Source organism: Aquarana catesbeiana, linkage group LG02, assembly GCF_042186555.1.
Source record: "Aquarana catesbeiana isolate 2022-GZ linkage group LG02, ASM4218655v1, whole genome shotgun sequence".
Classification (NCBI taxonomy): domain Eukaryota; kingdom Metazoa; phylum Chordata; class Amphibia; order Anura; family Ranidae; genus Aquarana; species Aquarana catesbeiana.
In genome coordinates this window covers 788,767,171-788,781,761 of record NC_133325.1, presented here as the reverse complement: position 1 = coordinate 788,781,761, position 14,591 = coordinate 788,767,171, and the positions used below count along the sequence as shown (strand labels likewise).

The following is a 14,591-nucleotide window of genomic DNA, read 5'->3' as shown; positions in this document are numbered from 1 at the left end:
GGAGGAGAACACACGCGCTTCTCTCCAGCTATCTTACCACACTCAAGCGGACAGGTGGTAACCCAGAACTCGGGGCTATGGGCCCCAGATTCGGGGCTCTAGCCTCAATAGTCACCCCCTAGTGACGCCACTGATTTACGCTAATCTGCCTTTATTAACGCCTTATTCTGCATTTAATTATAACTTTCCTGCTGATTTTTTATTTAATTTTTTTGTTTACTTCTATTTTATAAACCATTAAAACTGTTTTTGTTTGCTTTGTTCATTAATATTTTTATGCACCTTTAACATATATTTACGTTTCACATTGAAAAAAAAGCGCAAAAAAAAATTCATTTGTAAATAACTTTTCAATGCTTTGTAGGTTTTGAGGGGTTTAGCTTCAGAAGACCCCAAATTATTTTTTTTAAACATGTGCAAAAAAAAAAAAAAAAAAACAGCTCTTTTACCTTTGTCTTTATGGGGTTAGCATCATTCTAACATCTCAATCATTATAACACCAGAAAGGAAGAAAATAAAAAGCAGACACAAAAAGGAGGTGAAAACTTATTTTACTAATAAAAATATGTTCAGCTCTTTACAAAGAATTATTACAACCAGAGTTACATTAAATAAAAAAATCATCTGAAATCAAATCTTAGCATGAGATTCTCAAGACCCAAAGAAGCAATTATAAAAATCAGACGAGAATCAGAATCCCTTCCATCAGGTGGCGGCCTGTATCACCCCCTCCCCCAATCAGGTAGTGGCCTGTATCACCCCACCCATAAGATGGCGGCCTGTATCACCCCACCCATAAGATGGCGGCCTGTATCATCCCCCCCCCCCCCCATCAGGTGGCAGCCTGCATCACCCCCCCAATCAGGTGGCGGCCTGCATCACCCCCCCAATCAGGTGGCGGCCTGCATCACCCCCCCAATCAGGTGGCGGCCTGCATCACCCCCCCAATCAGGTGGCGGCCTGGATCACCCCCCCCCAATCAGGTGGCGGCCTGGATCACCCCCCCCCCCACCAGTCAGGTGGCGGCCCACTTAAACTCCAAGAGGGGGGTGTTCTAAAAAAAAAAAAAAAAAAAAAAAAAAAAAGAAAAGAAAAGTATAAAGAACTATACAAGGTATGTACATAGGAGACTGAAAGTCTCCCTCGTCATCTGCACATATGTACATTATCTACAAGCTCCATGAACACGAACATGTAAAAAATAGTACAGATCATTCCGCTACGCTCTGCGGTAGCACATCTAGACCGTCAACACAGGATTGCGGAGTGCAAACTGCTAAACAGAGAAGAAAGGTAAATAATTCTGGAATTAGGTAACAATACTGGCATTGCCATGCTTTAAGGATGTGCAATGATAGCGCACTAGGCATTTTATCTATGCTAGTCTTGAATATTCAAATCAATAATAGTGGGAGAAGAAATCTGTATAAATCTTGGCATCCCCAGTAACCCTGCCACAGATCATTTACATGCAATATGCAGAGCACCATCTAGTGGCCGATAGGAAGAAGCACAGTTCAATCTCTGTGGGTGGGATGCAGAGGATACCAGCATCATCTAGTGACCAATAGAGAGGAGCAGAGTCCAATCTCTGTGCTAGTATCCCCCTGCATCCCACCCACAATCTAATGACCAATAGGGAGGAGAATAAACCAATCTCTCTGGGTGGGAATGCACGGCATACCAGCACCATCTAGTAACCAACAGGGAGGAGCATAGCCTAATCTGTGGGTGGGATGCAGGCAATACCAGCACCATCTAGTGGCCAATAGGTAGGAGCATAATCCAATCTCTGTGGGTGGGATGCAAGGGATACTAGCACCGTCAAGTGACCAATAGAAAGGAGCAAAGTCCAATCTCTGTGGGTGGGATGCAGGGGATACCAGCACCAACTACTGACCAATAGGGAGAAGCATAGTCCAATTTTCTGTGGGTGGGATGCATGAGATACCAGCACTATCTAGTAACCAATAGGGAGGAGCATCATCCACTTTGCTTTGTGCACTGGTCCCAATCATTTAGTGGAGGGGGGATTATGGTGTGGGGTTGTTTTTCAGGGGTTGGGATTGGCTCCTTAGTTCCAGTGAAGGGAACTCTTAAGGTGTCAGCATACCAAGATATTTTGGACAATTTCATGCTCCCAACTTTGTGGGAACAGTTTGGGGATGGCCCCTTCCTGTTCCAACATGACTGCGCACCAGTACACAAAGCAAGGTCCATAAAGACATGGATGAGCAAGTTTGGGGTGGAGGAACTTGACTGGCCTGCACAGAGCCCTGACCTCAACCCAATAGAACATCTTTGGGATGAATTAGAGCGGAGACTGAGCCAGGCCTTCTTGTTCAGCATTAGTGCCTGACCTCACAAACGCGCTTCTGGAAGAATGGTCAAACATTCCCATAGACACACTCCTAAACCTTGTGGACGGCCTTCCCAGAAGAGTTGAAGCTGTTATAGCTGCAAAGGGTGGGCCAAGTCAATATTGAACCCTACGGACTAAGACTGGGATGCCATTAACGTTCATGTGCGTGTGAAGGCAGGTGACCCAATACTTTGGGTAATTTAGTGTATGTTGTTCTGGATTTGCAAAGCCTTATACAGCAATTACTCAGCATGGTACCATTAGCCCAAGGGGGGCATAGACGCCCAACAAAAAAAGTGTTGAAACCAACAAGGGCCATATAAATTACTGTGTGTTTAAAACTTCCTGCATGATTAAACCTCGATTCCAACACAGCCAGACACCACTGTGGATCAAAAAACAAAAATGTATACACCACCTGTGCTTTTTCTACATACATAATTGCTACACAAACCATTTTGTGATGTATTCTAAAAAAATTTATGCAATCTGTGAATAAATTCCATGATTTTCTGTAAATGCCCAAAAAAGAAAAAAAAGACAAAAAGTATTGTCCAAGCAAGCCAACATTACCAGCTTATTGGGTTTTTAGCAGAGGAAATTAAAAAGTAGGGTGGCCTTATTTATAGGCAAACTTTCTACCTGCAACATCAAATCCTGGGCCTCCTTCCTCTATATACAGCCGTGGCCAAAAGTTTTGAGACTGAAACGATTATTAAATTTTCACAAAGTCTGCTGCCTCAGTTTTTATGATGGCAATTTGCATATACTCCAGAAGGTTATGAAGCGTGATCAGATGAATTGCAATTAATTGCAAAGTCCCTCTTTGCCATGAAAATTGGCCACTTCCCGACCGGCGCACGCCGATGTACGTCGGCAGAATGGCACGGCTGGGCAAATGGGCGTGCCTGTAAGTCCCATTTGAATTCCCCGCCGTACCATTGCGTGCGCACCCGGGAGCTCCGTGAGTCGGGTCGCGAGTCCCGCGGACTCGATCGCCGTAGGGATACCCGCAAATCGCCTCACGGAGAGCATCTCCCCGTTCTGCCTAGTGACAGTTTCACTGATCTCTGCTCCGTCATCGGGAACAGAGATCAGTGACGTGTCACAGCTAGCCCATCCCCCCTACAGTTAGAAAACACATCCCTAGTACTGACTTAACCCCTTCACTGCCAGTGTCATTTAAACAGGAATCAGTGCATTTTTATAGCACCGATTGCTGTATAAATGACAATGGTCCCAAAAATGTGTCAAAAATTTCCGATGTGCCCGCCATAATGTCGCAGTCACAAAAAAAAAATAAATAAATATCGCTGCTCGCCGCCATTACTAGTAAAAAAAAAAAAAATTATTAATAAAAATGCCATAAAACTATCCCCTATTTTGTAAACGCTATAACTTTTGCGCAAACCAATCAATAAATCGATTATTGCGATTTTTTTTACCAAAAATATGTAGAAGAATACGTATCGGCCTAAACTGAGGGAAAAAAAAATGTTTTTCTAATTATTTTTTGGGGATATTTATTATAGCAAAAAATAAATGTGTTTTTTTCAAAATTGTCGCTATTTTTTTTTTGTTTATAGCGCAAAAAATAAAAACCGCAGAGGTGATCAAATACCACCAAAAGAAAGCTCTATTTGTGGAAAAAAAAGGGACATCAATTTTGTTTGGGTGCAATGTCGCATGGCCGCGCAATTGTCAGTTAAAGCGACGCAGTGCTGAATCGCAAAAAGTGCTCTGGTCAGGAAGGGGGTAAATTCTTCCGGGGGCTGAAGCGGTTAACTTAATCCCATAAAAAACATTTCCACTGCATTTGTGAAGAAGGCTTCAGGGCGCCCAAGTCCAGCAAGCGGGCAGGACCGTCTTCTAGAGTGGATTCAGCTGCGGGATCTGGGAGGCACCACCAGTGCAGAACTTGCTCAGGAATGGCAGCAGTCAGGTGTGAGTACATCTGCATGCACTGTGAGGAGAAGACTTTTGGAGGATGGCCTGGTGTCAACAAGGGCAGCAAAGAAGGCACTTGTTTACATGAAAACCATCAGGGACAGACTGATATTCTGCAAAAAGGTACAGGGACTGTACTGCGGAGGACTGGGGTAAACTCATTTTCTCTGATGAATCCCCTTTCCGATTGTTTGGGGCATACAGAAAAAACCTTGTCCGGAGAAGAAAAGGTGAGAGCTACCATCAGTCCTGTGTCATGCCAACCATAAAGCATCCTGAGACCATTCATGTGTGGGGTTGCTTCTGAGCCAAGGGAGTGGGCTCACTCACAATTTTGCCTAAGAACACAGCCATGAACAAAGAATGGTACAATAACATCCTCCGAGAGCAACTTCTCCCAACCATCCAAGAACAGTTTGGTGAGGAACAATGCCTTTTCCAGCATGATGGAGCACCTTGCCATAAGGCAAAAGTCATAAGTGGCTTTTGGGTCCATGGCCAGGAGACTCCCCAGACCTTAATCTCATTGAGAATTTGTGGTCAATCCTCAAGAGGCGAAAAAAAAAAACACAAATTCTGACAAACTCCAAGCATGGATTATGCAAGAATGGGTGGCCAGTCAGGAAGTGGTCCAGAAGTTGATTGGCAGCATACCAGGACGAAGGCCAGAGGTCTTAAAAATAAAGGATAAACGCTGCAAATCCTTTGCATAGACTTAATGGAATTGTCAATAAAAGCCTTTGACACTTTTGAAATGCTCGTAATTATACTTCAATATTCCACAGTAACATGTGACAAAAAGGATCTAAAAACACTGAAGCAGCAGACTTTGTAAAAATGAAGATTTGTGTCATTCTCAAAACTTTTGGCCACGGCTGTAGAGGATATCCTATTACTCTGCAGAGATAAACAACTGTACACCCAGAACTCAAATCACAAAGACCGGCCGCACACTGATGATGTCAGCACTGGTATAGCCCAATATTAGAGCCATTTATTCTAATAAAAGGTTATTAAGCATTATTAATGTTAATTAAGTATCATTAACAAAAATAATGAGAAAAAAAATGTAATTATTTATTGTTTATATAGCTGCATACAGTATTGGATGTACAGAAAGCCATGTGTAAAGGAATGATTTGCATGTCTTTTTTTGGATATGTGGTGGAATAATTTGTGTCTGAGTGGAGGGCTTTTTGGTTAACTTCTTGGGTTATACAGACATTTTTGTTTTGTTCTGTTTTTACAAGAACTGTTTTAATGTTCTAATATAGTATTTTGCCATCCCTCTTCCCTACTGTCAAAATTAAACTCATGGTGCAGCCAATCTAAGGCCATCAAAGGAAGTCTGCGATCCAATCTCAAGGCAATTTTTCAATAATATTAAAAAATTTCAATGGTTTGTGTAGCAATATGGAAAACTTGTTCACCCCAAAATTTTTCTCTTTTTTACATTTTTTTAAAATTTAGTTCTACCAGAACCAACCAAGGTTTTAGTTGTCCATTGCTACGGGAGTACAATTTCCCCACCACCCTCTGCTGAGCCATGGAAACCATGCTGTTAGCTAAACCTTTGGGCCTTCAAACATATTCCAATATGAATTTCACTGGTTTGATCCGCTCTAAGCAGGACTGTCGTGAAAGGACCAGATGTGGTGAAGGAAGGTTTTCTCACTGGATTCACAGGCTCCAATAGTAGGCTCTGGCAGAGGAGGGGGGGGATATGGGGAACTGCCTCCATTCACCAACAAGAAAAATATCTTGGCTTGAGCTCCACTTAAGCAAAACCAATCAGAACCACAGTTACAATATTCAAAAAAGCAAACATCTGAGAATGTTTTTCGAGATGTTCTGTTCAGCCCAACTTAAAGAACTGAGGTCAAGACAAAACTCAACTGTAAGCTTACATAGTGAACTGTGCACACTTCAGATTGCAGGGAAGATAACACTTTTTTTTCCTTTATGGAGCTTGTGCACCACATAGTAATTTGGTTTGAGACATGCTTAGAGTGTCACACGGGAACCTTTAGATCACGTGTCAAACCGAAGGCCCACCAGGCCATTTCATGTGGCCCTCACACCTCTCCTGTAACTGTGGCACCCACCTCCTCTCTAGCTCACCTTGTCTCGGCAGTCAGCAGCAGAGGACAGAATTTCTCCACCAGATCCTACACTTCTCCATGCAGCCACAGAGAGGCTTAGCCCAACAGCTGGCAGCAGAGGGGACAGAACTCCTCCTACAGGTCCTGCACCACTCTGTAAAGCTGCAGCACCCCATTGTCTCTGCCTCACCTGGTCTCAACATTCAGCTGACTCCAGCCCTCTTCTGGTCCTCCTCCAGATCCTACACTTTGCGTCCCATCTCCACTCCCAGCTGCTTCCCAGCTCCGCACCCACTGTGATATAAGGGAGGGTGGAGGACTTTTTAGTTCTGAAGGTGAGGAGATCTTGACATCTGATTTTTCTGCACATCTAGTCTTACAGATAAAAGCGACCCTGTGAGGGCAACCATAATGCCAATGTGGCTGGCAAAGAAATGGAGTTTGACACCCCTGATTTAGATTTACTTTAAAACGTATTTACTGCTCGTTAATAATATGTAAATATTTGACTGTCCATAGCCTGGCCACAGTTTTACTTTAAACCTCAAGTGAGAAACATTTAGAAAACAGTTGACAAGAAACCCAAAGACATCAGCTTCAAAAAGACAACACAAGTACAAATAAAAATTGATCCATTCTGCACTAGATCTGCAAACTTGATCTGCTCAACATTAAACAGCTGAACTTGAGTCATGACCCAGTATATGGCTTATGTTGTGTGCAGGCCGATTTGATGTCTGCTTAGAGGAGTCCGAAGCTGAGGGGTGCGATATGGACAGTAAAGGAGACATGGCAGAACCATCAGGGGGAAGAGCAGTGGCGATCTCCGGGAAAAGGGATGTCAAATTGAAGTTGGACAGGTGTGAGGGGTTGGCCATGTGCATTGGAGGCATGTCCGGGAGGAGGGGAAACGTGGTTTGGGAAAAGCCAACAGGTCGAGGTGGGGACAATATGGAACCAAACCGGTTGTTCAGGCCTGTACTGTTGGTCTTTTCTGTGTTGGGATTGGCGAACATCTGGTTAGAGAAATATGGCAATGTGAGGTCATTAGACAGGCTTGGGTGAGCTGGTGAATATGGTGGATAGAATGATGGCAATGTGTTCTGTGGGTCAACAGGAATGAGAGCAGAAGTCCGGGTGGCAGTGGCCTGGGTGACTGGAGGAATAAAAGAGGCATTTGCATTTATCGGTGGGTTCATTGTACCTTCTGGTATGAAAGGAAAAGGAAAGTTTTGGGTTAAAGTGTGTTGATCATGGCCTGAATTGTCAGTGGGCACTTGAGGGGTGTCTGGCATGAAGCGAACAATACCAGGCCTTTTTTCTGTAACAGGTTGCTGGCGCCCAAGAATCATGCTGCTGGGACCACCCAGAGGAAGGTGAGGCAAGGCCGGGTCAAACATATTGCCATGTCTTTGGCTCCCAGACCTGCTCCTTTCAGACTGTCGGGCTTTCGAATCTGGTTCCTCCTGTAAAGGATGCCTTGAGCGCTGAGGAACTGGAGGGTTGACTTGCCTCACTGTTTGCCGTTGATCCACATTTCCATGGGAAATAGATTGGTGGGGAATGGGTGGGTGAACCACTCCATGCATGTTAATAGACACTTGGATATTAAGCTGGTTCTTGGCACCTTGACTGTCAACTTGCCTAATCGAATTGGACCTCTGGTTTGTAGTGTGAGGGCTGGTGTTCCTTCCCTGTATATCTCCAGAAGAGCTGGAGAAAGGAATATTTAAAGAATTATTTCTCGAAGTGACCTGTCCCATGACCAAGTCACAGCTTTCCCTGTTCTGGACTTCACTATCTCTCCTTAAGTGGAGAGCATCACGAGCCGGCGGGCATCCAAATTCAAGGTTAGAGGAAGAGTTGTACTGTGGACGTTGAGGACCCGATATTGCCCGCTGACCTGAACCAACTTGCTCTCCAATATGTGGGGCTAAAAGGCTCTGCATAAAGCTTTGATGGCAAGCATTTTCATTATCTCGAATCTGAAGAGTATTGGAGACAGGGACCTCTTGTACAGTCTGGTATGGCATATGCTTTTGCCGATCCATCGCTGAATTGAGATTCTGATTAAGCCTGTAGGCCTGGGATTGCAGACTTCTCATATTGGCTGTGGTGCCACCATCATTGTTTCTTGACGTCTGGACATCAAAGGAAGCTGGCTGTTGCTGCTGCTGGTTCAAACCACTTGGCTTAAAGGTTTGACAGTCAGCAAGTCTCTGGGAATCTGTATTCACAGAATGCTCTATGGTCATCCGGCTTTGAATATTGTGAGTTGACATAACTTTATTCCTAGAAGCATCTAAATACTTTCTCATTTCCATTTGCTCGGATACCCTAGAAGCTTGGACCGAAATTCCTGCTCTCTGCTCAGAGTTTGAAGTGCTCTTACCAATAAGTGCCTCTGCTGAGTAGCTTGAAACTCGATTTCGTTCTTGCCGATGGGATGTACTCATGTTCAGGTTTGTAGTCTGGGACACAACACTGGGCTGGGACACCAACTGTTGCTCTAAACTTCTGGAGGTTACAAGTCTCTGGACTTGGCCAAGACTTGGCAGATGTTCTGAAGATACCACAGACGCCTGTGCCCTATTGTTGATATCCTGTTGATGCTGATGACGAATGTCCTGACTCATATGGCTTTGTTGATGAGAACTGTGAAGACCTCGGGCTGATGTATTATTTTCACAGGATTTTTCTGCCTGTGTGGACCCAAAATGAGCTGGCATCTGCTGCTGGATCTGTTGGTGGTGTGGGTGTGCTTGAGCTGTGTTTTGTCTGTTTTGCTCAGGCATCTGTTTCTGGTGTAGGGACAATCTTCCCACCTGGGCACCTTGAATTGGGGCTCGTTTCTTTTGCATCTGAACATCCTGCTGTATCATTCTTTGCTGCTGTACATTGTGGGACTGAGAACGAACAGAGCTGTCTGCAAGTGAAACATGGTGCTGTTGCTGCTGCTGTTGGTACAAGTGATGCTGTTCCCGCATGTGTCCAGTTTGTTGCTGCTTTATGTAAGGATTGCTGTTATGAAGAAGTGTCGCCTGCTGGTGTTGTTGCAAAGGCTGAAGGTGCGGATTCCCCATCTGACTCTGCTCAGAGACTGGCGGCTGAGAATTGCAACGCATGTCACTTTGCCTTAGATGTGGGGTAACAAAGTTGTTATTTCCTGGGAATAGACTAGAAATTCCCTCTCCGTGATTCTGAATACGTCCAGACAAAGAGGATGAGTCGGAAGGTAATGGACCACCCAACATTTCATGCCGTTCTCCTACACCGTCAGATGGTTGAATCCTTTCAATTCTCATGGGGCCTTGAAAGTGCTTTTGCCTCTTGGCAGCTGACAGTAACTCATCCCCATGCGCAGTGCGCTTTGTAGATTCTTTCCGAACGTCTAAGTTTTGCTTTAAAAGGGAATCTGTGGTTGAGGGGACCTGCATGACTCTAGTCTTCAAAGAATTCAGTTCTTCTTGGTGGTACTCAGATAAGACCATCGTCCCTGCAGAATGCCCTTGGTAACTGCTTGAGGGCACTAACGAATTAATAGACGTAGTCAGATGCAAATGCTCCGATGCCTGAGAAACATTTGCAGAGTTTGCAACAGAGTGCGTTATCCCACGTTGGTGTATCAAATTATTGATGCTCAAACTGGTCGCGCTTTGAGACTGAGACGTTGAAATTTGCAGAGAGAGATTAGCGCTATTCATCCCTAGGGTACAATGAGTTTTATCCACCAACCGATTTGAGGTTGATGGAGTATTGGTGTCTGAAGTACTGAAGGAGTGCGATATGGATGGGAGCCCAGAGGTTCCTTCTTTGGCTGAATGCGGCTTAAACGGGAGGTGACATTCCCCTGGCAATACTATTTCTATGTTTTTAGAAAGAGCTTCTCCAACTTGTGCTTGTGTTCTGTTCTTTTCCTTGGTAATATTTTCTGGATCAAATATAGTTCTTGCTGCAGTTGCAACGATTTCATTTTGCTCAGAAAAACCACATCCATTAAAAGGTGGAACAGAGGAAATGGAGTTAGTGGTGTCCTGTCTACTGGTATCTGGCAACATTGAGGCAACAGTAAAATTTCGACTGCTTACAGAACTATTAGACATAGGAGAATCAGTCTGTCGATTATTAGCACACGAACTAACAACTTCATGTTCAGATGTACTAGACTGGTTCTGGGCAATGTGGACAACTGAAGTGGCCAAGATTATGGAATCAGTCGTCAAGGCATCATTTGACTTGGTTTCATTGTACAATGATTTAGAGCTGTCGGAGACATCTGTGGTGGCTTTTTCAGGAGATCTGACATTCGGATCATCTGATAAAATCTGCACATCCAACAAGTCAGCAGTGGTTAAGTCTGCAGTATCCCCTTGAATTAGACAATCTTTGGAAGCCGAATTTGAATGTTCAGCAATAGTCACTACAGACTGGTCAACCGGAAGAGAATCCTGAACAGATTGCTCTTTTAAGGGGAGCATGGCTGCCACAACCTCAGCCTTAGTTGAGGCTTGTGCAACAGAGAGCAGTCTCTTCTCATTCTGATTAGAACAAACCTCTTCAGCAACAAAATCTCTAGAGGCTGAAAATTCCGCTGGAACGTGCTCATGTGATTTAGATTCACTGAGAACGTCCCCTTCCATTCCCACATTCAGTACCAAAGAAGCACAGGCTTCGGCACCTTCTGTCTCTTGAGTTTGGGAAATGCCATCTGTGGCACTTGCTTTCTCTTGAGTTATATTAAGAGCAGACAATTTTTCCACCTGGTTCTGTTCGTCACTGTGGGCCTGAGTTTTTGAAGCTTCTGATGAATCATCAGGTATGACTGTTGGGGTGTCTTTTCGCAAGGGACCTCCCTTCTTAACAGCCGGCTTCTTGAGGGTCTTCTTTGGCTTTGAAGTGGGTGGAGTGCCACTAACTGGTTTGACAGATAAAGGCTTTGCCAGTACAGAAGCAACTGGTACAACAGACGTTTCAGCAGGTACTGTTGTCACACTGGACACAGGCACAGAAGCACAGTTTACTGGTAGGTTACTGGCTGCTAAAGAAGATGCAACGGAGGGGTTCAGAGTAAACTGAACACAGTTCTGTCCACCCATTTGAGATATGCTCTGGCTAAGGGTGGCCAATGCACCAAAGGTGTTAAGGGCTACATTTGTGTTGGGATCTTCGCTGGTTGTGGGCTGGATAATTTGCATTGGAGCTTGGCTTGAGGAGCCAGCTGAAGGAGTCACTGGCTGCAGTGCAAACAACTGACCATTCAAGGAAATTGTGGGGGGCTGTTGGTTTGAGACGGTAGTAGACGCTGACACATGCTGGGTGGAACCTGAAGGCTGTACAGGTGCAGGTCTGGGCAATATGTGCACAAGATGCTTAGCCCCAAATGTCTGTGGAGCAACTATACTTTGCACCGGGTTTGCTGGACAAACTACGGGATTGGGCGCATTTATAGGCATCACCACTGAGGGTGAGGGCTGTGCAGACACCAGGGGTATGGGATTCTGGTTAGGCGCTGCCTGGATTATAACAATTTGTTGGCCCACCGTTGGTTTAGGAAGAGGTGGACAAGGAGCCGGTGCTGGAGGCTGAAGCAATATAATGTTCTGATTAGCTGGAACTGGATTTAGAGCTGCACCAAATGGCTGGGCCACCTGAATTACTTGCATCGGCTGATTAAGTGGAAGAATATTGGCTGTGCTTTGTGGCTGTGGTGGTGACTTAAAGGGTTGGACTGTGACAGGTTGACAAGAAGGCATTTGCACCATTACTGGCTCACCAGTCCTATTTTCTGAGGCTACTATGTTACTTATGTTTACACAAGCTGACATTTGCGGATTAACCTGGTCTTTAGATGCCACCACCTGCTCAACCAATAGAGTTGACGCTGCGCAGGAGGAAGATTGAATTAACGGCTGCACGGTGTTCCCTGCAAGCTGCAAAGTGGTCCAGGTAGTTTGTGTATTTCCATCTGAGGGGATTCTTGTTAAGCTGCCAATGCTTTTTAGCTCTGGCAAGGTGTTAGAAAGGGACCAGCTGCTCTCCAGACAAGAGGGCCCAGCAGAAGCTGTGTGAACTTCAACCAAGGGGTTTAAATCTCTCGAAGTGACCACCACCTCTGGGCTTGATTCAATATGAACACTGGGAAAAATCTCCTTAACCAAGTCTTTAACAGTTTCAGCAGCTCCTGATATTTTTCCGTGGATCGAGTTTGGAGACTCCTGAAGACTCATGACAGCTTGAGAAACCAAGAGAGATGGCTGGGATGGAAGATTACTGAAGGTGGTCACAGTCAGGGTTGCTGCGGAGTCCATGGGTTTCCCCCTTAAGCCTTCTAGCTGTGCCGGCTGGCTGGAAGAATAAAGCTGTGAGCCTGCCGAGCAGGGTGGCAGAGGAAAATTAGCTAAAGAGTTTGTATGAAATAAGACAGTTTGAGTGCCTTTTGATGAGGCAAGGTCCGTTGCGGTAGGAGCCGACGTGGTGACAGGAAGACACAAAGAAACTTGCTGGCTCGTCGTCGTTGCAGAGGTTGCATTTTGCTGCCAAGCTTTGTCCAGTGGAAACACACCAGAAATGGACACCGGCGTTACCAAATTGCAAGTTCTTTGCACCGGCACAACATTGGCTGTCTGTTTCTGAAGGCTCTGCCCCACGTTGAAAGTGATTCCCTGCACGGCGCTACCTTGGTTAGAAGAAGCCAGCTGGTTACTGTTCAGGCAGAGTGGGAGTTTCTGGTCGGCCGGAGCGATCAGAGAGGTCTTTGCGCGCCTGGAGTTCCCTTTCCAGTGTAGCGTTGGGTCATCATACAGACAGATGTCATTGCTCTTCAAAAGTTCTATGTAGCGCGCGTTCTCCTTCTGAATGTCCGCCAGGTCTCTTCTGAGCTTTCGTATTTCACGGGCTGTGGAACGGGAGGAAGAAACTGTTAAAAAAGGCAACACACAGAAAAAAAAGAAAACACTGACAGACAAAACAGAAGATAAAGTAATTAATATTATTATACAGAATTCATACTCCCTGAAATTTTCCACATTTTGTCATGTTACAACCCAAAAAACGTAAATGTATTTTATTGGGATTTTATGTAAAAGACCAACACAAAGTGCCTCATAATTGTGAAGTGGAAGGAAAATGATAAATGGTTTTCAACATTTTTTTACAAATATGTGAAAAGTGTGGGGGGCATTTGTATTCAGCCCCCTTTACTCTGATACCCCTAACTAAAATCTAGTGGAACCAATTGCCTTCAGAAGTCACCTAATTAGTAAATAGAGTCCACCTGTGTGTAATTTAATCTCAGTATAAATACAGCTGTTCTGTGAAGCCCTCAGAGGTTTGTTAGAGAACCTTAGTGAACAAACAGCATCATGAAGGCCAAGGAACACACCAGACAGGTCAGGGATAAAGTTGTGGAGAAGTATAAAGCAGGGTTAGGTTATAAAAAATATCCAAAGCTTTGAACATCTCACAGAGCTCTGTTCAATCCATCATCCGAAAATGGAAAGAGTATGGCACAACTGCAAACCTACCAAGACATGGCCGTCCACCTAAACTGACAGGCCGGGCAAGGAGAGCATTAATCAGAGAAGAGCCAAGAGGTCCATGGTAACTCTGGAGGAGCTGCAGAGATCCACAGCTCAGGTGGGAGAATCTGTCCACAGGACAACTATTAGTCGTGTTCTCCACAAATCTGACCTTTATGGAAGAGTGACAAGAAGAAAGACATTGGTGAAAGAAAGACATAAGCAGTCCTGTTTGCAGTTTACGAGAAGCCATGTGGGGGACACAACAAACATGTGGAAGAAGGTGATCTGGTCAGATGAGACCAAAATTTAACTTTTTGGCCTTAAAAAGCAAAACGTCATGTGTGGCGGAAAACGAACACTGCACATCACCCTGAACACACCATCCCCACCGTGAAACATGGTGGTGGCAGCATCATGTTGTGGGGATGCTTTTTTTCAGCAGGGACAGGAAATCTGGTCAGAGTTGATGAGAAGATGGATGGAGCCAAATACAGAACAATCTTAGAAGAAAACCTATTAGAGTCTGCAAAAGACTTGAGACTGGGGAGGAGGTTCACCTTCCAGCAGGACAATGACCCTAAACATCCAGCCAGAGCTACAATGGAATGGTTTAGATCAAAGGATATTCATGTGTTAGAATGGCCCAGTCACAGTCCAGAC

At 44.8% G+C, this 14,591-nt stretch overlaps 1 protein-coding gene across 1 annotated transcript in view; it reads right to left on the bottom strand.

Annotated features, from left to right (window-relative positions):
* Positions 1-1,336: 1,336 nt before the first annotated feature.
* Positions 1,337-14,591, bottom strand: part of USF3 (upstream transcription factor family member 3) — a 34,405-nt gene continuing 21,150 nt past the window's right edge. The window contains exon 7 of the mRNA XM_073617453.1: positions 1,337-13,306. Within this exon, the coding sequence (XP_073473554.1) occupies positions 7,083-13,306 (6,224 nt within the window). The 3' untranslated portion in view covers positions 1,337-7,082. The remainder of the gene's footprint in view (positions 13,307-14,591) is intronic.